Source organism: Mytilus galloprovincialis, chromosome 3 (assembly GCF_965363235.1).
Source record: "Mytilus galloprovincialis chromosome 3, xbMytGall1.hap1.1, whole genome shotgun sequence".
Taxonomy (NCBI): Eukaryota; Metazoa; Mollusca; class Bivalvia; order Mytilida; family Mytilidae; genus Mytilus; species Mytilus galloprovincialis.
In genome coordinates, this window is record NC_134840.1 from 96,189,703 (window position 1) to 96,215,873 (window position 26,171).

Genomic DNA, 26,171 nt, shown 5'->3' on the forward strand with positions numbered 1-26,171 from the left:
ATCAAAAGACAGATGTGCAAGTTTTGAGTCTAAATTTGACAAAATTTCTGAATTTTTCAATCTAACTGTCTCTTCCAAAGTTTTAGAACTAAAAGGTGGTTTAATTACATCTGGTTTGTCATGATTGTTATCAAATTTAACCATGCCTAAAGTGGCAACTGGTTTACTCTCACATTCATTAGTACGCTCAAAATATGGTTTTAACATATTAATATGACACACTCTGTTTTGTTTACGCCGACCTGGAGTTTTTACAATATAATTCAAATCATTGATTTTACTCTCTATTGTATAAGGACCACAATATTTAGCCTGTAAAGGATGTCCAGGGACTGGCAAAAATACAAGTACCTTTTCACCAGGCTCAAAAACTTTGTCCCTGGCATCTTTATCATACCATATTTTCATCTTGTTCTGTACATTTTTTAAGTTTTTCTGAGCAATTTGACAAGCAGTATTCAATTTTTCTTTAAATCTAGATACATAGTCTAAAATATTCAAGTCAGTATGTTCAATAAGCCACTTTTCCTTAATCAATTTTAACGGTCCCCTTACAGTATGGCCAAATACCAACTCAAAGGGACTAAATCCAAGGGATTCTTGAACAGCCTCTCGGACTGCAAAAAGTAGAAAGTGAACTCCATCATCCCAGTCTCTGTCAAATTGAAGACAAAAAGTTCTAATCATGTTCTTCAATGTTTGATGAAAACGTTCTAAGGCACCTTGAGATTCTGGATGGTACGCACTTGATCTATACTGAGCAATCCCTAACTGGTACACGACTTGCTGGAAATAAACCTGACATAAAATTTGATCCCTGGTCGGACTGTATAGACTTAGGAGTCCTACTAATGTGAAAAATTTGATGAGTGCTTTGACAATAGTAGGTGTCTTGATATTTCTTAGCGGAATAGCCTCAGGAAAGCGTGTAGATGTACACATGATCGTCAATAAATACGCATTTCCAGTTTTGGTTTTTGGTAAAGGTCCAACGCAGTCAATTAGAACTCTGCTGAAAGGTTCGTCAAAGGCTGGAATAGGCAGAAGTGGTGCTGGTGGTATTTTCTGGTTAGGCTTACCAACAACCTGGCATATATGACAGGATTTGCAGTATTCTGCAACATCATTTCTAAGTCTTGGCCAGTAGAAATGCTGCAAGATCTTAAGGCAAGTTTTTCTTATACCTAAGTGTCCAGCCAAGGGGGTGTCATGGGCAAGACCAATAATTTCTTGCCTATAAACTTTAGGCACCACCACTTGGTATACCACTCTCCATTCCTCTTCTGGGGTAGCATCAGGAGGCCTCCACTTCCTCATTAAAATGCCGTCCTGATGGAAATAGCATTCAGCCACTTTTTCTGCTTCCTCCTGTGGTTGAGCCCTCTTGCAGAGCTGAAGAACCTCAGGGTCTTTATTTTGTTCTTCCAAAAGGTTCTTTCTGTTTAATGAATGGCTGTTTACGTCTGGCCATGGCATAATTACATTCTTGTTAACATTAGGTGGTCTCATTATGGCCTTTTCTGAGCTACCAGGACCTTCAATGTCGGCTAGGAAAGTGTCAGAAAGGTCCATGTAATCAAACTGGTTTTCTTGCAAATCCTCATCTTGTTGTTTTCTAGCCATCGCCCTAGTAACAACACAAGCTGGATAGAATTCAGCATCATCTTCAGGTGATTTAACATCCACCACTGGTTCACTGGTAACAATTGGTTCAGCAACCACTTTGTTCCTAGCTAGATCATTTCCTAGCAATAATGTAACACCCTCTACAGGGAGATTAGGACGAACACCTACAATAACTGGTCCAGTTATCAAATCTGACTTCAGATAAATACGATGGAGAGGAACATCTATACAACCTAACTCTACACCTTGTAACAAAACGGAGGCACCAACAGAAGTCTTCTCGGACAAAGGCAACACACCTTCTAACAATAAAGACTGAGAAGCTCCAGTGTCCCGTAAAATCTTAATAGGCTGAAGAGTGGTATCATCAACAGTAGAAACAAACCCATCAGACATAAAGGGTTTATATTCCTCCATGTAACCGCAAAAACTGGACTTAAAAGCCTGACTCGCAGGACATTTCAACGTACTGGTAATATAAGGTGTCGTATAAGCACTGGACTTCGGCTTATTATCTCGTTCATTCTTCTTCTGGAGTCTAAAACAATCAGCCATCAGGTGACCATTTTTCTTACAATAAGCACAAGTCAGTGACTTCTTCTCAAAGGTATCAAATTTTGGACTAGACATATTATAACTGGACTGACTCTTATTCTGTGCAACAGGCTTACTATCAGTACGCTCAGTGCTTTGATTTTTGTAATTTCCACTTGAAGTATTAACATTTTGACCCTTGAAACTTCTTTTATGTGAAAGGGTATAATTATCTGAAATAACAGCTGCATCATGTATTGTCCCAACAGTTTTGTCGTCTAAATGTGTTTTTAAGTCTAAATGAACACATAGTTTGAACTCTTCTAATAACATCAATTGTCTTAGGTTATCAAAATTGTTATCTGTTTTCTTTGAAGTAAGCCATTTATCAAATAGATCTTCTTTTTCCCGAGCAAATTCCACATAGGTTTGCGAATCAAACTTTTTATAAGATCTAAATTTCTGTCTATATGCTTCTGGTACTAGCTCATAAGCTTTCAAAACTTCCTGTTTCACCATGTCATAATCGGACCTTTTTTCTGATGGAAGTGCTGAGTATATTTCAGCGGCCTTACCCTCAAAAACACTTTGTAGCATTGTAGTCCAATATGGCTTTGGCCAATTCAAATTATGAGCAATTTTCTCAAACTGTGGAAAATATTTATCGACTGTTTTTTCACAAAATTTGGGAACCAAACGTATATTTTTTGCTGCATCAAAATATTCTGATTTCGACTGGACTTTAGTGTTGCTTTCTTTTTTGACCATTTCAAGTTTTAGTTTCTCCATCTCTAGCCTTTCCCTCATTTCAAGTTCTTTTAATTTTAATTCATCTTCTTTTATTTTCTCCCTCTCCTTCATTTCCAGTTCTTTTAATTTAAATTCATCTTCTTTTTCTTTTTTATCCATTTCCAACCTTTCCTTCATTTCAAGTTCTTTTATTTTCTCCGTCTCCTTCATTTCCAGTTCTTTTAATATAAGTTTATGTTCTAATTCAAGCTGTTTTAATTTAAAAGCTTCAATATTTTCGACCTTAAGTTCAAGAGCCTCTTCACCTAAAATTTCTGCATCAACTAATTTGTCTATAACCAAATTTTTTATAATTTGTTTTCTCATAGATACTTTAAAATCTAATTTCAGATGTTTAGCAAGCAACACTAATTCCTCTTTCTTTAAATTATCAAACCCCTCCAGGTCTGGCGTTTTCAAAAATTTACCGGCATCAAATGCCATTTTGTAGAATTTTGTTGGCTAGTAATAATAAAAATATTGAATAAATTTAGAATAAGATATTTTCGCTCTCCCGGACGAGCCCCCAATTTCTGTTACGGCCAGAAATCGCCTTTAAATTGTAGCCAACAAAAGACACAAATCAATAATAAAATTTAACAATATTTATTATACAAAAAATTATAAGAAGTATTACACAAATATTACTGTCAACTTAACTGTCAAAATATGAGTCCAATCTTTTATCTTTATCTGTATCCGGATATCTTTCGGAATCCTATCTGAATATTACGGTCACAATCCAGTATGATGTTGTTTGTAGAATAAAAGTGTCAATCCAAAGGCTATGAATATTAATGTCTATCGATGTCTAAGTCCAAATCCAAGAGTGAGAGTTTAGTGTCTGTATATATATATTTGTCATGGAAGATTCTAGAAACAGTCTATAATGGAACATCCTAGAAAGTTACAACAGAAGTTTCTAGTAAAATGTAGAAGTTTATATAACGCATCTTTTGTTAGGATCATTCTGGAAAGTTCCAATCATTCTGTAATTGTTCCAGTGATTTCTAAACGGCACAGTTTTAAGATTATTCTGTAAACAACTATCAAGCCACACAACACAAATCAGGCCAACATAAATAAATACAATAATTACAATATCATAACATAATTAAGATCACTAACTGTTTGGTGGTTGGTCTTTTCTGTGTAATAGTACGTTATAATCGATAATACAGATCATGAACTGGTTGGTAGTTGGTCGTTACAGTGTTATAAGAGGTAAGGATAGTAATGATCGTGAACTGGTTGGTGGTTGGTCTTTACAGTGTTATAAGATGTTAGGATAATAAAAATCGTGAACTGGTTGATGGTTGGTCAGTACAGTGTTATAAGAGGGTACAATAGATAATCAAAGATCCCAAACTGGTTGGTAGTTGGTGGTTACATTTTTATTACAGGTTAGGATAATACAGGTCGTGAACTAATTGGTGATTGGACGTAACAGTGTTATAAGGGGTTACACCAGACAATACAGATCGTTGACTGCTTGGTTGTTGGTCGTTACTGTGTTATAAGAGGTTTGAATAATGGTGGTTTGTCGTTACTGTGTTATAACAGGTTTAGATAATTACAATCATGAACTGGTAGGTGGTTGGTCGTTACAGTGTTATAAGAGGTTTAGATTATTAAAATCTAGATCTGGTTGGTGGTTGGTCGTTACTTTGTTATAAAAGGTTTTGATATTTCAGATCATGAACTGGTTGGTGGTTTGTCATTACAGTGTTATAAGAAGTAACAATAGATGAAACAGATCATGAACTGGTTGGTAGTTGGTCGTTACAGTGTTATAAGAGGTTTTGATAATTCAGATTATGAAATGGTTGGTGGTTGGTTGTTACAGTGTTGTAAGAGGTTTGGATAATAAAGATCATGAACTGGTTGGTGGTTGGTCGTTACAGTGTTATAAGAGGTTTAGATTATTGAAATCGTGAACTGCTTGGTGGTTGGTAGTTACTGTGTTATAAGAGGTTTGATAATTCAGATCATGAACTGGTTGGTGGTTGGTCGTTTCAGTTTTAGAAGAGGTAACAATAGATAAAACAGATCATGAACTGGTTGGTGGTTAGTCGCTACAGTGTTATAGGATGTTTTGATAAATCAGATTATGAACTGGTTGGTGGTTGGTTGTTACAGTGTCATAAGAGATTTGGATAATAAAGATCATAAACTGGTTGGTGGTTCGTCGATCTAGTGTTATATAAGAGGTTATAAATATAATACAGGTTGTGAACTGATTGGTGGTTGGTCGTTTCTGTGTTATAAGAGGGTACAATAGATCATACAGATCGTGAACTGGTCGGTAGTTTGTCGATATAGTGTTATAAGAGGTTTGGATCATAAAGATCATGAAATGGTTGGTGGTTGGTTGTTACAGTGTTATAAGAGGTTTGAATAATTAAAAATCGTGACCTGGTTGGTGGTTGCTCGATTCATTGTTATAAGAGGATATAATAGATAATTTAGACCATGAAACGGTTGTTGGTTGGTCGATACAGTGTTATAAGATGTTCCAATAGATAACAAATATCATAAACTGATAGGTTGTTGGTGCCAAAATGTACGAAGATGTTCAAATAGATAAAACAGATTATGAACTGGTTGGTAAATGGGGTCGTTACAGTGTTATAAGAGTTTAGTATAATTAAGATCACTAACTGGTTGGTGGTTGGTCTTTGCTGTGTAATAGTACGTTTTAATAGATAATACAGATCATGAACTGGTTGGTAGTTGGTCGTTACAGTGTTATACAAGGTAAGGATAGTAATGATCGTGAACTGGTTGGTGGTTGGTCTTAATTGTGTTATAGGAGGTTAGGATAGATAAATTCGTAAACTGGTTGGTGGTTGGTCTTAACTGTGTGATAACATGTTATATTAGATAATTCAGATCGTAAACTGGTTGGTGGTTGGTCATTACAGTGCTATAAGAGGTTAAGATAATAAAAATCGTGAACTGGTTGGTGGTTGGTCTTAATTGTGTTATAAGAGGTTAGGATAGATAAATTCGTAAACTGGTTGGTGGTTGGTCTTAACTGTGTGATAATATGTTATACTAGATAATTCAGATCGTGAACTGGTCTGGCCATGGCATAATTACATTCTTGTTAACATTAGGTGGTCTCATTATGGCCTTTTCTGAGCTACCAGGACCTTCAATGTCGGCTAGGAAAGTGTCAGAAAGGTCCATGTAATCAAACTGGTTTTCTTGCAAATCCTCATCTTGTTGTTTTCTAGCCATCGCCCTAGTAACAACACAAGCTGGATAGAATTCAGCATCATCTTCAGGTGATTTAACATCCACCACTGGTTCACTGGTAACAATTGGTTCAGCAACCACTTTGTTCCTAGCTAGATCATTTCCTAGCAATAATGTAACACCCTCTACAGGGAGATTAGGACGAACACCTACAATAACTGGTCCAGTTATCAAATCTGACTTCAGATAAATACGATGGAGAGGAACATCTATACAACCTAACTCTACACCTTGTAACAAAACGGAGGCACCAACAGAAGTCTTCTCGGACAAAGGCAACACACCTTCTAACAATAAAGACTGAGAAGCTCCAGTGTCCCGTAAAATCTTAATAGGCTGAAGAGTGGTATCATCAACAGTAGAAACAAACCCATCAGACATAAAGGGTTTATATTCCTCCATGTAACCGCAAAAACTGGACTTAAAAGCCTGACTCGCAGGACATTTCAACGTACTGGTAATATAAGGTGTCGTATAAGCACTGGACTTCGGCTTATTATCTCGTTCATTCTTCTTCTGGAGTCTAAAACAATCAGCCATCAGGTGACCATTTTTCTTACAATAAGCACAAGTCAGTGACTTCTTCTCAAAGGTATCAAATTTTGGACTAGACATATTATAACTGGACTGACTCTTATTCTGTGCAACAGGCTTACTATCAGTACGCTCAGTGCTTTGATTTTTGTAATTTCCACTTGAAGTATTAACATTTTGACCCTTGAAACTTCTTTTATGTGAAAGGGTATAATTATCTGAAATAACAGCTGCATCATGTATTGTCCCAACAGTTTTGTCGTCTAAATGTGTTTTTAAGTCTAAATGAACACATAGTTTGAACTCTTCTAATAACATCAATTGTCTTAGGTTATCAAAATTGTTATCTGTTTTCTTTGAAGTAAGCCATTTATCAAATAGATCTTCTTTTTCCCGAGCAAATTCCACATAGGTTTGCGAATCAAACTTTTTATAAGATCTAAATTTCTGTCTATATGCTTCTGGTACTAGCTCATAAGCTTTCAAAACTTCCTGTTTCACCATGTCATAATCGGACCTTTTTTCTGATGGAAGTGCTGAGTATATTTCAGCGGCCTTACCCTCAAAAACACTTTGTAGCATTGTAGTCCAATATGGCTTTGGCCAATTCAAATTATGAGCAATTTTCTCAAACTGTGGAAAATATTTATCGACTGTTTTTTCACAAAATTTGGGAACCAAACGTATATTTTTTGCTGCATCAAAATATTCTGATTTCGACTGGACTTTAGTGTTGCTTTCTTCTTTGACCATTTCAAGTTTTAGTTTCTCCATCTCTAGCCTTTCCCTCATTTCAAGTTCTTTTAATTTTAATTCATCTTCTTTTATTTTCTCCCTCTCCTTCATTTCCAGTTCTTTTAATTTAAATTCATCTTCTTTTTCTTTTTTATCCATTTCCAACCTTTCCTTCATTTCAAGTTCTTTTATTTTCTCCGTCTCCTTCATTTCCAGTTCTTTTAATATAAGTTTATGTTCTAATTCAAGCTGTTTTAATTTAAAAGCTTCAATATTTTCGACCTTAAGTTCAAGAGCCTCTTCACCTAAAATTTCTGCATCAACTAATTTGTCTATAACCAAATTTTTTATAATTTGTTTTCTCATAGATACTTTAAAATCTAATTTCAGATGTTTAGCAAGCAACACTAATTCCTCTTTCTTTAAATTATCAAACCCCTCCAGGTCTGGCGTTTTCAAAAATTTACCGGCATCAAATGCCATTTTGTAGAATTTTGTTGGCTAGTAATAATAAAAATATTGAATAAATTTAGAATAAGATATTTTCGCTCTCCCGGACGAGCCCCCAATTTCTGTTACGGCCAGAAATCGCCTTTAAATTGTAGCCAACAAAAGACACAAATCAATAATAAAATTTAACAATATTTATTATACAAAAAATTATAAGAAGTATTACACAAATATTACTGTCAACTTAACTGTCAAAATATGAGTCCAATCTTTTATCTTTATCTGTATCCGGATATCTTTCGGAATCCTATCTGAATATTACGGTCACAATCCAGTATGATGTTGTTTGTAGAATAAAAGTGTCAATCCAAAGGCTATGAATATTAATGTCTATCGATGTCTAAGTCCAAATCCAAGAGTGAGAGTTTAGTGTCTGTATATATATATTTGTCATGGAAGATTCTAGAAACAGTCTATAATGGAACATCCTAGAAAGTTACAACAGAAGTTTCTAGTAAAATGTAGAAGTTTATATAACGCATCTTTTGTTAGGATCATTCTGGAAAGTTCCAATCATTCTGTAATTGTTCCAGTGATTTCTAAACGGCACAGTTTTAAGATTATTCTGTAAACAACTATCAAGCCACACAACACAAATCAGGCCAACATAAATAAATACAATAATTACAATATCATAACATAATTAAGATCACTAACTGTTTGGTGGTTGGTCTTTTCTGTGTAATAGTACGTTATAATCGATAATACAGATCATGAACTGGTTGGTAGTTGGTCGTTACAGTGTTATAAGAGGTAAGGATAGTAATGATCGTGAACTGGTTGGTGGTTGGTCTTTACAGTGTTATAAGATGTTAGGATGATAAAAATCGTGAACTGGTTGATGGTTGGTCAGTACAGTGTTATAAGAGGGTACAATAGATAATCAAAGATCCCAAACTGGTTGGTAGTTGGTGGTTACATTTTTATTACAGGTTAGGATAATACAGGTCGTGAACTAATTGGTGATTGGACGTAACAGTGTTATAAGGGGTTACACCAGACAATACAGATCGTTGACTGCTTGGTTGTTGGTCGTTACTGTGTTATAAGAGGTTTGAATAATGGTGGTTTGTCGTTACTGTGTTATAACAGGTTTAGATAATTACAATCATGAACTGGTAGGTGGTTGGTCGTTACAGTGTTATAAGAGGTTTAGATTATTAAAATCTAGATCTGGTTGGTGGTTGGTCGTTACTTTGTTATAAAAGGTTTTGATATTTCAGATCATGAACTGGTTGGTGGTTTGTCATTACAGTGTTATAAGAAGTAACAATAGATGAAACAGATCATGAACTGGTTGGTAGTTGGTCGTTACAGTGTTATAAGAGGTTTTGATAATTCAGATTATGAAATGGTTGGTGGTTGGTTGTTACAGTGTTGTAAGAGGTTTGGATAATAAAGATCATGAACTGGTTGGTGGTTGGTCGTTACAGTGTTATAAGAGGTTTAGATTATTGAAATCGTGAACTGCTTGGTGGTTGGTAGTTACTGTGTTATAAGAGGTTTGATAATTCAGATCATGAACTGGTTGGTGGTTGGTCGTTTCAGTTTTAGAAGAGGTAACAATAGATAAAACAGATCATGAACTGGTTGGTGGTTAGTCGCTACAGTGTTATAGGATGTTTTGATAAATCAGATTATGAACTGGTTGGTGGTTGGTTGTTACAGTGTCATAAGAGATTTGGATAATAAAGATCATAAACTGGTTGGTGGTTCGTCGATCTAGTGTTATATAAGAGGTTATAAATATAATACAGGTTGTGAACTGATTGGTGGTTGGTCGTTTCTGTGTTATAAGAGGGTACAATAGATCATACAGATCGTGAACTGGTCGGTAGTTTGTCGATATAGTGTTATAAGAGGTTTGGATCATAAAGATCATGAAATGGTTGGTGGTTGGTTGTTACAGTGTTATAAGAGGTTTGAATAATTAAAAATCGTGACCTGGTTGGTGGTTGCTCGATTCATTGTTATAAGAGGATATAATAGATAATTTAGACCATGAAACGGTTGTTGGTTGGTCGATACAGTGTTATAAGATGTTCCAATAGATAACAAATATCATAAACTGATAGGTTGTTGGTGCCAAAATGTACGAAGATGTTCAAATAGATAAAACAGATTATGAACTGGTTGGTAAATGGGGTCGTTACAGTGTTATAAGAGTTTAGTATAATTAAGATCACTAACTGGTTGGTGGTTGGTCTTTGCTGTGTAATAGTACGTTTTAATAGATAATACAGATCATGAACTGGTTGGTAGTTGGTCGTTACAGTGTTATACAAGGTAAGGATAGTAATGATCGTGAACTGGTTGGTGGTTGGTCTTAATTGTGTTATAGGAGGTTAGGATAGATAAATTCGTAAACTGGTTGGTGGTTGGTCTTAACTGTGTGATAACATGTTATATTAGATAATTCAGATCGTAAACTGGTTGGTGGTTGGTCATTACAGTGCTATAAGAGGTTAAGATAATAAAAATCGTGAACTGGTTGGTGGTTGGTCTTAATTGTGTTATAAGAGGTTAGGATAGATAAATTCGTAAACTGGTTGGTGGTTGGTCTTAACTGTGTGATAATATGTTATACTAGATAATTCAGATCGTGAACTGGTTGGTGGTTGGTCATTACAGTGTTATAAGAGGTTAGTATATAATATAAAATACACCTACTTCATGTAGTACCTCCGAATATATTTATGGACCCATTTCCCATGTTATAACAGGAGATCTTAACATCGTTCAAGACCGAGAGTTAAAACATTCCTCAGTAAAGGACCTAAATATCGTCCCCCGTCAATTATTAATTGGAATGAGTGTCGTAATATCATCCACGACTCACTCCATACTTACTGTATGAAATGGATAAAACGGGAAAAAGCTGACAAAAAATCTTTGGACTCTTTTTTTAATTCAGTAATGAAGATAGTAGATATACGTCTTCAACATTTTAAAGAACATTTTACTATTAACAATAACCACAAACAACCTATTTCTCGTATCAAACATAAACTAAAAGAACTAGCCAAGAAATTTGTTTTTGTCCCGGTCGATAAAGCTGCTAATAATATTATTATTGTTTGACGTAAATTTTACATTGAGGTTCTGAAAAAAGAAATCACCAATTCACCAACATTCCAACTGACTCCATTTTCAGAAAACGACATCTGTAACAAACATAAACTTTTAGCTACCGCTTTACAAGCAGAGCCAAATACAATGAAAGTCCCAACTATGTACTGGCTTCCGAAGCTACACAAAACACCTTACAAATATAGATTTATTTCGTCTTCAAGCCATTGTTCCACTACTAAATTGTCTATTCTTCTTACCAGCACACTTGGTACAATTAAAAACCTGATAATAAATTGTTCAAATAAGGCCTTCGAAAATAGTGGAATTAATTACTTTTGGAGTGTCAAGAACTCGTTCGAAGTACTTGATAAATTGCATGCTTATATTGGTGATTTTAAACCTGTTCAAAGTTTTGATTTTTCTACCCTGTATACCACATTGCCTCACATTCTCATTAAGAAAAAATTCACACACCTAATTAAATGGGCATTTAAAAAGTCAGAATGTTAATATATATGTTCAAACTCTTTTAGGTCATTTTTTAGTAGCAATAAACAAAAAAAACTATGTCAATTGGACATGCTTTGATACTATATATGCCCTTGAATTTTTACTAGATAACATTTTTGTTCGCTTTGGGGATTCCGTATATCGTCAGATTATCGGAATTCCAATGGGGACTAACTGTGCACCACTTATTGCGGACCTGTTTTTGTATTGCTATGAGTTTATGACAAAAATAAGCAAAGATCCATCGAAACAACATCTGATAAACAAATCTAATAATACTTTTAGATATTTGGATGATATTTTGGCTCTCAATACTGACGACTTCAGTATGTATATTAAAGAAATTTATCCTGTTGAACTTACTTTAAATAAAGCTAATACTAACAATGACCACTGCCCTTTCCTCGATCTTGATATCTATATCACTAATGGAAAGCTGAATACTAAAATTTATGATAAAAGAGATGATTTTTCATTTCCTATCGTTAATTGTCCATTTTTAGATGGTGACGTTCCCTTGTCACCATCTTACGGTGTTTATATATCTCAACTTGTACGATTTGCTCGTGTATGTAACAATGTTTTAGATTTTAACGAGAGAAATTTATGTATTACTGAAAAATTATTACACCAGGGTTTTCGATATCACAAACTAGTCAAAACATTTACTAAATTTTAAAATCGGTATAAGGACATCATTCGTAAATATAGCTCAACATGCAGACTTCTTATACGTTCAGGTATTTCACATCCATTTTTTTATGGAAATATTCTTTATAAATCAGTATTCACCTCAAAAACTAACAAAACCTTTGAATAGACTTATTAAGAAGGGATATAGTTACGATACTGTTGTCAGGTCATTAAAGATTGCATATTTTGGCGTTAATATTGATTCACTTATAGGGTCTTTGCATCGGAACTAAACACATTTATTCAAAAACCAGTTGTTGGCATGACACGGGTTATGTTCTTCTAATATATGTTATGATGGTATGATACTAAACCCCTAACGGGAAGGATTGTGCCTGATGTTCATATGATGAAATCATAATCTTTCAGTCAGTTTAATTGAAGTCTGGAGCTGGCATGTCAGTTAACTGCTAGTAGTCTGTTGTTATTTATGTATTATTGTCATTTTGTTTACTTTCTTTGGTTACATCTTTTGACATCAGACTCGGACTTCTCTTGAACTGAATTTTAATGTGCGTATTGTTATGCGTTTACTTTTCTACATTGGCTAGAGGTATAGGGGGAGGGTTGAGATCTCACAAACATGTGTAACTCCGCCGCATTTTTGCGCCTGTCCCAAGTCAGGAGCCTCTGGCCTTTGTTAGTCTTGTATTATTTTAATTTTAGTTTCTTGTGTACAATTTGGAAATTAGTATGGCGTTCATTATCACTGAACTAGTATATATTTGTTTAGGGGCCAGTTGAAGGACGCCTCCGGGTGCGGGAATTTCTCGCTACATTGAAGACCTGTTGGTGACCTTCTGCTGTTGTTTTTTTCTATGGTCGGGTTGTTGTCTCTCTGGCACATTCCCCATTTTCATTCTCAATTTTAGGATAGTAATGATCATTATCTAGTTGGTAGTTGGTCGATAAGTGTTATAAGAGGTTAGGATAATAATGATCGTGAACTGGTTGGTGGTTGGTGGTTACAGTGCTATAAGAGGTTAGGATAACAAAAATCGTTACCTGGTTGGTGGTTGGTCTTTTCTGTATGATAATATGTGATAATAGATCATTCAGATCGTGAACTGGCTGTTGGTTGGTCCTTACTGTGTTATAAGAGGTTATGATAATTAAATTCGTAAACTGGTTGGTGGTTGGTCTTAACTGTGTGATAATATGCTATAATAGAAAATTCAGATCGGGAACTGGTTGGTTTTTGATTGTTACAGTGAAATAAGAGATTAGGATAGTCATGATCTTGAGCTGGTTGGTGGTTGGTCTTTACTGTGTGATAATATGTTATAATAGATAATTCGGATAATGATCTGGTTGATGGTTGATCGTTACAATGTTATAAGAGGTTAGTATTAAAGATCATGAACTGGTTGGTGGTTGGTCGTTACAGTGTTATAAGAGGATTGAATAATTAAAATCATGAACTGGTTGGTGGTTGGTAGTTACAATGTTATAAGTGATAAGGATGATAAAGATCGTGAACTTGGTGTTGGTTGGTCGTTGTTTACAATGTTATAAGAGGTTTGGATAATTCAGATCATGAACTGGTTGGTGGTTAGTCGTTAGTGGTATAAGAGGTTAGGATAATACAGACCGTGAACTGGTTGGTGGTTAGTCGTTACAGTGGTATAAGAGGCTAGGATAATATTGATCGTGAACTGGTTGGTGGTTAGTCGTTACAGTGTGATAAGATGTTATAATTTTGTTACATGGTGTGTCAGTGACCTAATACGATAAACTCAGCAAACTCCATATAGGGTGAGAGCGAAGCGGGAAGCTTTAGAGTTTGACTTATTGTTGTCTGATAGTTATGTATGTCGTTTGATTGGTGTCTAGTTCATATCTACACAGTACCTTCGGTGTTGTCTAGTGGTTTGTGTAATGGGTACGAGCGAAAGAATTGAGACTACCAGAAATCTTTAATACAGGAACAAATACACTACACATTAGCTAGAGTATTACAATGTGGATTTAAGATATCAAAACTTTGTAAAATATTTAAAAAAAACACTTGTAAAGCAAGATATTTGTTTGACTTTTAGTTTGGAAAATGTGTTGGATTTTTTGTTTGCCGAAATATGTGTAGGACTTTTTGTTTTGCCTATGTAATAGTACTGTCGTGACCTTTAGTTTTGAATTTTCTAATTTGTTTATTGCTTTAATTTAACAAGAGTCAGTTTGGACATGAGTCATATATTGTCATCTTACCTCAGAACTTTGTCTCAGTAGCTCTACATCTGTGTCTTCTCTGAGAGTACTTAATACCTCTTTAGTTTTTGTCTGACGTATTTGAGCAGTGATATATCTAGTATTCCCGATCCAAAACTGAAAGATTCAAATGTTCATTCTTATTTACAAGTTAATAAATAAAACTAACATACAAATAAAATCAAATAGTGTCAAGAGTGAAATAAAACTAACATAAAATACAAAATCAAATAACTAACATAAAATACAAAATCAAATAGTGTCACGACTGAAATAGAACTTACATAAAATACAAAATCAAAAAGTGTCAAGACTGAAATAAAACTTACATAAAATACAAAATCAAAAAGTGTCAAGACTGAAATAAAACTTACATAAAATACAAAATCAAAAAGTGTCAAGACTGAAATAAAATTTACATAAAATACAAAATAAAAAAGTGTCAAGAGTGAAATAAAACTAACATAAAATACGAAATCAAATAGTGTCAAGACTGAAATAAAACTAACATGAAATACAAAATCAAATAGTGTCAAGACTGAAATAAAACTTACATAAAATACAAAATCAAAAAGTGTCAAGACTGAAATGAAATTTACATAAAATACAAAATCAAAAAGTGTCAAGACTGAAATAAAATTTACATAAAATACAAAATCAAAAAGTGTCAAGACTGAAATGAAATTTACATAAAATACAAAATCAAAAAGTGTCAAGACTGAAATAAAACTTACATAAAATACAAAATCAAAAAGTGTCAAGACTGAAATAAAACTTACATAAAATACAAAATCAAAAAGTGTCAAGACTGAAATAAAATTTACATAAAATACAAAATAAAAAAGTGTCAAGAGTGAAATTAAACTAACATAAAATAAAAATCAAATAGTGTCAAGAGTGAAATAAAACTAACATAAAATACGAAATCAAATAGTGTCAAGACTGAAATAAAACTAACATGAAATACAAAATCAAATAGTGTCAAGACTGAAATAAAACTTACATAAAATACAAAATCAAATAGTGTCAAGACTGAAATAAAACTAACATGAAATACAAAATCAAATAGTGTCAAGACTGAAATAAAATTTACATAAAATACGAAATCAAATAGTGTCAAGACTGAAATAAAACTTACATAAAATACAAAATCAAAAAGTGTCAAGACTGAAATGAAATTTACATAAAATACAAAATCAAAAAGTGTCAAGAGTGAAATTAAACTAACATAAAATAAAAATCAAATAGTGTCAAGAGTGAAATAAAACTAACATAAAATACGAAATCAAATAACTAACATAAAATACAAAATCAATTAGTGTCAAGACTGAAATAGAACTTACATAAAATACAAAATCAAAAAGTGTCAAGACTGAAATAAAACTTACATAAAATACAAAATCAAAAAGTGTCAAGACTGAAATAAAACTTACATAAAATACAAAATCAAAAAGTGTCAAGACTGAAATAAAACTAACATAAAATACAAAATCAAATAGTGTCAACAGTGTTCTTATCTGCCTTAGGCTTTCTGTATACGAGGTAAATAAAGGCAACACTAGTGTACCGCTGTTCGAAATCCTTAAATCGATAGAGAGAAAACCTAATCCGAGTTACAAACTAAATCTGAGGGACACGCATCAAATATAAGAGAACTACGACACAACAGAAACATAACAATAAAATGTAACACACAAGAAACGAACTATAATATAACAATGGCCATTTCCTGACTTTGTACAGGGCATTTTAAGAAGAAAAAAATCAAGCTCGGGATCGAAATGAAGGGTTCCTAATTTAATCAATAATTCAAATAATTGAGGTCATGGTCAAATAGACTATTCTTAGCAGAAATATTCACTCGACAATCATTCCGTATTCATAATATAGTTGGCGTGCTGCTTATATCTGATAAACAGACTTGGCAATCATACTACATCTTCTTTTTTTATAATTATCCATTTGATGAGTTAAGCTTTTTTTCAAATGATTTGTGTAGTTCCTTCCTTTGTTGTACTGTCAACCAGAGAAACCGGGTCAACTTTACTTTCAACCAACAAAGACTTTCATGTCTGGTGCTGTAGCATTAAAAGCAGATGTTTTTGTAGAAACAATATTTTTTGTTGTTTATATTCTGAAAATTTCAGCAAATACAAAATTGCAGGTTATGTATTTGTTCAGCTTTAGAGCACCTTTTCTTGACATTGGACGGAGCCAGTTTTATAATATTTGTAATTTTCATCGGATTTTGTCAAATTGGTTGACGTTTTTCCTATTAAATTCATGTGTTATGGTAAAGAAAATTTATCACCGCCTTCATTTATTAGTTTTGATTTTGTTCAACGTAATCTGTACGATTTTTATGTTTGAAGTTAGATTAAAAACAAACCGGACATATATATAATATAGTTAATTGCTATTGATTAGTATTGCAATGTGCATTGTGTTTAAATGTAATATCAGTATTTAGTTCTATTATAATATTAATCAATCCTATTTCTATCTTATCTTTTAGACATAATTTTCCAAATATGACGCCATATTTGTACTGTTTCAGAAATTCAAATGTTTGCATGACGTACGTAATATTGTACCTTTTTACCACTTCGTATATGACGTCATTGTTATGACATTTTGCGTTCAGGCCTGGTTTGTCACTGAGTCGGATGTGTCGGTTTTCTGTGTTGGTCTTAAATGTATTATGTATTCGGATTTTGTTTTCTGTAATTAGTTAAGACGTCAGTTTTATCATGTAAATCTTTTAAATTCATTTGATAAAATTTACTGTTTGCAATAGCATAAATTATTCTATGTAATAAGGATGCTCTTATCACATGCAGAAAACCCTAGCCGTATTTGGCACAACCTTTTTCAACCTTTGATCCTCAGAGCTGTACAACTTTGTATCCTTTTTTTTACTTTCGAACTTTTATATCTGGACGTCATTGGTTAGTCTTGTTTGGACGAGGTACGTTTTTAATGTAATGAATTTTAAACCTGATACCTTTTGTTATCTATTATTCATGTGTTTCTTTGCCTAATACGTTCTCCTATTTTTGTATTGTAGTCCTGTATTATTGTGTTGTCATTTTAATGTTATATTTAACAATGCCATCGAAGTGCAAGGTTTGGCATGCCACAAAACCAGGTTCACTGAACTAGTATACATAATTTGTTTAGGGGCCAGCTGAAGGACGTTTCAATTCAATGTTATATATGTATACAGAAGTTCACAGTGTTAGTTCACAGTTAGCAAACTTTGCTTTTGATGTATCAATTTTTGGTAAGTGCGTTTGTATAGCTGTATGAAATTTGTGTCTCGATATTGTTTCAGTTTCGTTTCAAACGCATCCCATGCAAGTTTTAAATTTTTCACCCAAACAAAATTGGTAATAGGAATCTCTTCATCTTTTGTTCAAAGTATAATGACAGTAATACGAGTAGGTGTGCAGTTAAATACTTAAAAGTGAACAGTTTTCTCAGCCCGAGTTTTCAACAACAAACCATTGAACTATATTTTTCACCTTTGGCACTACTAATTTGAAGTAGTATCTTTAAGAACATCAAATCCATTAATACCTAAAACTATTTAAACACCATTTGTGGAATAATAATATTTATTATTTATTATTATAACAAGTATTATTTAGTAGACATGAATGAATTAAGCAACAAAACTATATAGAAGATTTAAGTTTAATAAATCTAGCGTTCATTACTGTTTTTCATGTAACAATAACGCAATGTAACCGTAGCCTCAATATTTATTGTTACATTCGTAATTAATCGGTTCCTTACCCAACTTTGCATTCCGGCAATTAGTCTCCAATATAACAATAATATTTTTATTATTGTTACATTTCCATGTAACCGTAGCCAGATACATAATTGGTAGTTGAAGTTAGCAACGTCCATTGGCCAATATTACGGGATAAAAAAGACGATGCTTTGTTTTAAATTATTCTTTATCTTTCCTGTATCTTTTCTCGTCTTTTACGTTAAGATCATCAGGTTTTCTCTTCTCCTTCTCGCCGTGGTGTCCCACTCCGTGTTGACTTCTATAATTTGGAAAGTGACATTATCAAAATGATGTTTCGTTGAACGAAGATGTCTTGTGAGAGGACAGTTTTTGTTGGTTTTGTACAATGAACGATTGCTATTTAGCCGAATATTAAATGTGTCCATTGTTTCTCCCACATACTGAATGCCACAAGTGTCACATGTTAATATATAAATTGAGTTCTCCGTTTTACAGTTGGAATTAGAGTAGATGGTATAATATGGTTTAGTAACAGAGCTGATGAAAGAAGTTCTTGTATTAGCAGCTTTACAACAGTTCCGTCGACCACATGTTTGCAGCAATAGGGTGATGAAGAAAAATAGCAACAATCAACATTCAATCTATTTAACTAAAGAAAGAAACTGCCCAATTACAAGACATCTTTTAAGAGCAGGACATGATTTTGAAAACGTCACATTTCAAATCATTGAGAAAAATAAAAAGAGATTTTGTGTGCACCAGTTACGAACTCTTGAACCTGATGGACTCAGTGAGAGAGACGAAAAAAGATTTAAAGCATTCAAAACCAGAATTATCTTGAAATCATACAAATTAATTTATAGAAATTCATACAATTAATCGAACATCTATAAATGTGTTAAACTTTTATTACAACTTCTTGTAGTTGTAGATACAAACATATGTTTTGCAACATCAATCAATATGTTAAGCCTCGGTCACACCTTACTGGATAGCACGAACGGACGCCTAACGGATGAAAATAAAAGTTGTCCGTTGACAAAATTGTTATCCGTTGGGGGTCCGTTGATGTACTGACCGATTAAAACGGACATGTAACGGATGCATAACGGACACACACCGGATATGCGACGTACGAGAAACGGACACGTAACGGACAGAACGGATGTCGAACGTACATCTAACGGACGAGTACCGCATAAAACGGACACCTAACGGAAGCGTAGCGGATAAAACGGATGAACAAGATATACGGAAACATCAAAGGCGACAATAATAATACATGTAAATGGCATATATATTCAAAATGTTTCTGTGTAACTGGTTTTGGTTTATTCTTCAAAATGCCGCCAAAGGACAGTGTCTGGCCTGAATAAGAATTGCTTGATTGTGAAGACGTCCCTATACTCTAAGATCGATTATGAATAATAAGAATTCATGAATCTCAAGAAATCTGACATACCAACAATTAGAATTTCACGCAAAATTTTCAATGTGCATTTATCCGTTTCAGATCCGTTCATCATCCGTTTTATCCGTTATACGTGCGGTAGAAGTCTGTTTCTCATCCGTTCAACGTCCGTTTTATCCGTTAAACGTCCGGTAGAAGTCCGTTGGTGAATTTATCTTCCAGACCTCCAACGGATGTATAACGGACACGTAACGGATACAAAACGGAAACGAAACGGACGAGTACCGTACAAAAAGGACGCTTAACGGACGTTCAACGGACATTTTATCCGTTGGACGTCCGTTCAAAGTTTTGAAAATTCTCAAATTTTCCACCGGACAGAACGGACGCCGACGAATAAAACGTAAGCTTAACGGACAAGCAACGGATATGGACGGATGTCTAACGGATAAGAACGGACATTAACGGATTGAAAAAAGTTGTCCGTTAAGCGTCCGTTCGATCTATCCGGTAAGGTGTGACCGAGGCTTTACACTTTTCCTCAAATTTTGTATAGATTATTAAAGCTACACAATTTTTTTTGTCATGCATCCGATTTCACCTTGAGAGATGCACATGCCTGGTGAAGCTAATTTGTTTAGCGAAATATTGCGTATTTCTATTTAAAATCTAATAGAACTTTTAATGTCTTAATTAGCGTGTTTAAGTTATATTCTTAGACATTTATATATATTTCAAATACCGTTTCGATCCCTACCATCATTGAAGAGACATTTATTGTCGAAATCCGGATCTGGTGTACAAAAAAATATTAACACCTTATGTTTGTGGCATCAGTTGTTCAACCTGTTAGTCAAATGCGTTTTGTTTAAATATACTTCTTCACTTTTTTGGTCTTTTGGAAAATGTTGTTTGTGCTGTATTTAGACCCTTCTACAACGAAAAATGTGTTTTACATGCACACGTATAAAAATTGCGGTTTTTATCCAACGCAATCATAGGTTTGAACGTAGTTTTCAATTAAGACTCGTCTATATTTTTTCGTTTGGGCTTGTATCATATTTTCCCTCCGGTTTATATGATCCGTTCATCCTATATTGACTCTTTAAATTCAAGAATCTACCTAAAAATGAGGGTACATTTTATATGGCCTTTCAAGTACCGTTTCGATCCCTAACATCACTGAAGAGACATTTATTGTCGAAATCCGGATTTGGTGTACAAAAAATATTAACACCTTATGTTTGTGGCATAACATCGTGGTCACAAGTTAATTGTTTTCTGATGAGTATTAAATTTATATTAAGATCCATTTTGTTACATCTTGTGATCAATTTTATTTAGCAATCGCCAATGGCAGTCAGCAGGGTTAAAGAACATCAGTTGCTCGACCTTTAGTCAAATGCGTTTTGTTTAAATATACTTCTTACTTTTTTTGGTCTTTTGAAAAATGTTGTTTGTGCTGTATTTAGACCCTTCTACAACAAAATTTTTTTTACATGCACAGGTATAAAAATTGCGGTGTTTATCCAACGAAATCATAGGTTTGAACGCAGTTTTCAATTTAAATATAATTCGTCTAAATATCAGCCTAATAATGTAAGATCGCTTACATAATAGTTTGGTAGGTACAATAAGTTCATTTTGTTATCTGGACTATGATAAAATTGAGAATGGAAATGGGGAATATGTTAAAAAGAAACAACAACCCGACCATAGAGCAGTTAACAGCCGAAGGCCATCAATTGGTCGCCCATGCTTACCAAAAAATAAATAAAATGTAATGGTATGTATACAATTTTTAAATTGTACATGCATGTAGGTTGGGCAGCATTGCAACTTAGCTGGACAGACATTGCATCATCGTGGTGTAATTTTAAAATCTTTTATCATCAATACACATCTTAAATGTATTTATAATTCATTCGATTCTAAATGCTAGTTTATACCAATAAAAGATTGTTCAATTTAATGCATAATATACACGCCTGGTAAACCATCTAATCTCAACCAAATGTTGAGACGGAAAAAAGTATTCTGGCACTTCCTGTTGAGCTTTACTGGTTCCAATAACGATTGTTCAATTTAATGCATAATATACACGCCTGGTAAACCATCTAATCTCAACCAAATGTTGAGACGGAAAAAAGTATTCTGGCACTTCCTGTTGAGCTTTATTGGTTCAAAACATTCAAAATAAAAACAGAGTAGGTCGACTTTTCGTCAATTTACTGCAAATCAATGCGTTTTTTTTGTAAAATAGGAGAATGTTATGCCATAAATAATTGAATTAGGGTTTGTCGCGTGTATAACACGTACCAATATGATTTAAAATGACATCGGAATGACTTTTCTCCAGCAGGTAAATGTCGCCAGTACAGTCAGTTATTGACAAAATGACAGTGATATCATAGCTTAGTATATCAATTACATGAAAACGGTCAAAATTCATCAACTTGTCGAACTACATTTTCTTTTAAAATGTCCTGTTCTAAAAGATACTCGATCTCAACATCTATCTAATTTAAATTCTAAATTCAAAAATTTTTCAAAATTATCTGATGAAATGAAATTTGTTTGGATTCTTTCATCTGAAGATTTGTTTGTTACTTCAAACTTATCTAATTTATTGCACTCCCTTTTTGAAGAACGAAAGAAAATTATAGAAAATATTGTTGTTTGAAAAAAAAATAGAAGAAAAATATATATAGATATATATATATATATATATATATATATATAGGAAATAAAATTGATCAGGAGTTGTCTCCCATAGATCTAGAACTATCCTAAAGATTTATGTAATTTCTCCAGGTCACAGTGGCACCCATAACAACTATGTTTGTCAATAACTTGATTTATATCAGGTTAATTAGTGTAAATGTGTATTCATGTGGTTTTTGTTTAAATGTACTTTAATCATTCTAATCATTTTCTGTACTTTATTTTGTAATTCATTTGATTGTATAGCTCAAATTTTGGGCACCATGATTGGTTAATAAAATTATCTATCTATCTATCTGTCGTATATTGTTTGACATTTCAACTGTCGTTTTAATCTTGTCTGTAGTTATGATAGCATCTTCTAAAGAGACATTTTGTTGTAATATAGTCTTAATAGTAAATAGCTGCTTTTTTTAAGTATCAAAGTTCTAGCGCTGGAAATTAATAGTCTAGAGCGTTTGAGATGCAGTTTTGCACAGAAGCTATAAAGTTAATGATGTTGTAATTGACATTTCAAGCGCTAGAATTTATTACTACATCGCTTTACTTGACATCTCAATAGCTAGCTTTTCGATATCTTCATTGCTATATACTTTAAAATTGCAGTGCTGGTGTTAACACGTTATCTAAAAATCCAATCTAATTAAAAACCGATCTCTGGGAGCGACATATCAGAAACAGGAGCGATGAGAGATCGGCTTTTAATTAGATTGCTAAAAATCGTTAGCACGGGGCAATTTGCACCCCCTAGTTGTGTTATATTTACACAATCAGTGCTTAACTTTGAATCTTTCAACACTAGACCTTTATTCTGACAGCCCCATATCGTGGTAGGGGATTCCTTCTTTATAAAGAATACATAGACATGCCGCAGGAATAGGTCTCTTTTTCATATTCAAATTATATATCAACGGGTAACAATTTCAACAAAGTAAATGATAGTGGATCAGTTATTTTTCTGTCACGTTTTTTTTATGTTTATAATCAACATGAACAGGAATAAACTGCATAGATCATATTATTGATGAGTCATTAACGCCCATTGTCTAACTAAATACATATTCCGGACGAGTACATGAAAATGTTACATAAATATAAACCCTCCTTTTTACTAGATTGACACGCCATATTGTTTTGGAATGAAATTGATATATACGTCCACTTGTATCTTTGTCAATCGGATGAGTTAAGCCTTTTTCAACTGATTTGTTAGTTCGTTCTTATGTTGTACTGTTATTCCACTGTCCAACGTTAGGGGGAGGGTTTGGATCTCGCTTACATGTTTAAATCCGGCACATTATGTATGTATGTGCCTGTCTCAAGTTAGGACCCTGTAATTCAGTGGTTGTTGTTGGTAAATGTGTTACATGTTTGTTTTTCGTTCATTTTTATATATATATAAAAGACCGTTAGTTGTCTCGTTACAATTTTTTTTACATTGTCATTTCGGGTCCTTTTATAGCTGACTATGCAATATAGGCTTTGTTCATTGTTGAATGCCGTATGGTGACCTATAGTTGTTAATTTCTTTTTCATTTTTGGTCTCTTGTGGAGAGTTGTCTAATTTGTAATCAAACCACATCTTCTTTTATATATATGTTTACTAGAACACACCCGCGAAATCGCGGGCATATACAGCTTGTGAACTGTTGTAGGATGATTTGTTAAAAATTTTATATATGGAGAATTTCATAAAAGGTATCAAAAGCCCTCTCCCTTTTTCTAAAGTCCGATATTTGTTTCCTTTCTGTTAAATTCAATTATGTTCGTGTTTCTGGCCTCAGACCACAATTATTCTTTTCCTTTTTTACAATGCCTCTTTTGGTAAAAGTCAAATCAAATTAAAAATTTGCACCGTTTCAAACATGAAATAAATGTAACTGCTTATATATACAGACCATTGTTAGTCTAATAAAATATGCTTCTAGGACAATCCATCAGTGCCTTTTCTTTTGAGAGCCTTATTAACATACCAATGGTAGGATATGAATCATGTATAAATGACTAAGAACGACTTAGGCTAATTTGATGGGTGGTCGGAGGGTTCCTGATCCCGAAATCCCGGGCTTAAAATCATGCAATCCCGAGATGCAGAATTTAAAGAAATTCATATCCCGAAATCCCGAAATCGAAAAATATATTCCCGGATTCCGTAAGGATCAATCCCCACATCCCGAGCTTAAAAACTCCCGATCCCGATGCCCCGAGAAAAGTCCTGCCTCCCTCTAATCTCTTCCTTAGTTTCGATATTGCCAAATCACTATTTTCCCTTTCAACCATAAATGTTTATGTCCCATTTATGGGCATTATGTTTTCTAGTCTGTGCATCCGTGCGTCCGTCCGTCTGTCCCTCTTCAGTTTAAAGTTTTTGGTCGAGGTAGTTTTAGATGAAGTTGAGCATGTTTTACTTTTTAATATATATGCAAGTGATATGACCCCTTAAATAGTAAACATTTCAAAGAAAACAGTAGACAGAATCAGGGACTTTCTATACTAACATAGAAAGTCCCTGACAGAATACAGAGAGTCTCTATATATTAAAATAGTATAATCGTAGTTTACATGTAGATAAACGCCGAAAATAATTCTCCTCTCTAAGGAGGTATAATAAGTGTGGTTCTTGCGATCTAAACACCACGATATGAAACGCGAAAAATAATTGTCCTCTCTAAGGAGGTATAATAGTTGTGATTCTTGCGATCTAAACACCATGATATGGAGAACGCTCTGAATGGCTTATTTATTTTTCATTTTTGTTATCTATCATACGATTGGTTGTACTTGTGTCTCATGTTTTACTTATTTTTAATATATATGCAACTGGTATGACCCCTTAGATAGTAAACATTTCAAAGAAAACAGAAGACAGAATACAGAGAGTCTCTATATATTGAAGTAGTATAATCGTAGTTTACATGTAGATAAACGCGAAAAATAATTGTCCTCTATAAGGAGGTATAATAGTTGTGGTTCTTGCGATCTAAACACCACGATATTGAGAACGCTCTGATTGGCTTATTTATTTTTCATTTTTGTTATCTATCATACGATTGGTTGTATTTGTGCATGTTTTAAACCGGAAGTCTTATCTATGACTAAAATTCAGTCTGATGACGGAATCATATCCGGACTCCTTTTTTGTCGTTTTTCTTCCAAAATAACTCAATCTGAATAATCATAAGAATGGGTGACAAATGCGACTATGCATGTTACCTATAGGACACAGAGGCATGATGATTGATTTATTGTGGAAGGAAGAGAAGCGACACACAAAATGAGGTCTTCTCGTTTAATAGTATAGACTAGAACACACCCGTGATATCGCGGGTCCGTGACTGAATTAAAGTATATAACTATGCGCAAGCCTTATTTTAGTATTAGTACTGTCATCTGATAAAGTCATGCCGATTATAAGATACACAATTTTCTCTGCTTTCAAATTTTTCTGTTTGAACCCGTCGAACTGGAACTTATCAATTATTGGTAATATTAATTATTTGGAAAACAAAAGGTCCTGGAATGGAATATTTTTTAATCAACAGCATTGTCCTATATTAGTTATAAATAAAGTTGAATTCTTTGATTCGCTGCTTTACGTCATGCCCGCTAACAAATTGAACCTTATTTTTAGTCCAGATTTTTAGTATTCGTATTGTTATCTTAGAAAGTCTTACGGATTAAAATACTACAATAGGTAACAATTTGACAATTTAGTAGTGTCAACCCTGTGATTATGACCCGTGTATATATAGCATATTAATCCTGAATACATCGTTTGGTGATGCGCCTGTCAGATGCGGAACGTAC

The 26,171-nt window shown here is 33.7% G+C and overlaps 1 protein-coding gene across 1 annotated transcript in view; it reads right to left on the minus strand.

Moving 5' to 3' along the window:
* LOC143069468 (furin-like) overlaps positions 1-26,171 on the minus strand; it is a 122,872-nt gene that overhangs the window by 81,974 nt on the left and 14,727 nt on the right. The window contains exon 2 of the mRNA XM_076244116.1: positions 14,470-14,586. Within this exon, the coding sequence (XP_076100231.1) occupies positions 14,470-14,586 (117 nt within the window). The remainder of the gene's footprint in view (positions 1-14,469; positions 14,587-26,171) is intronic.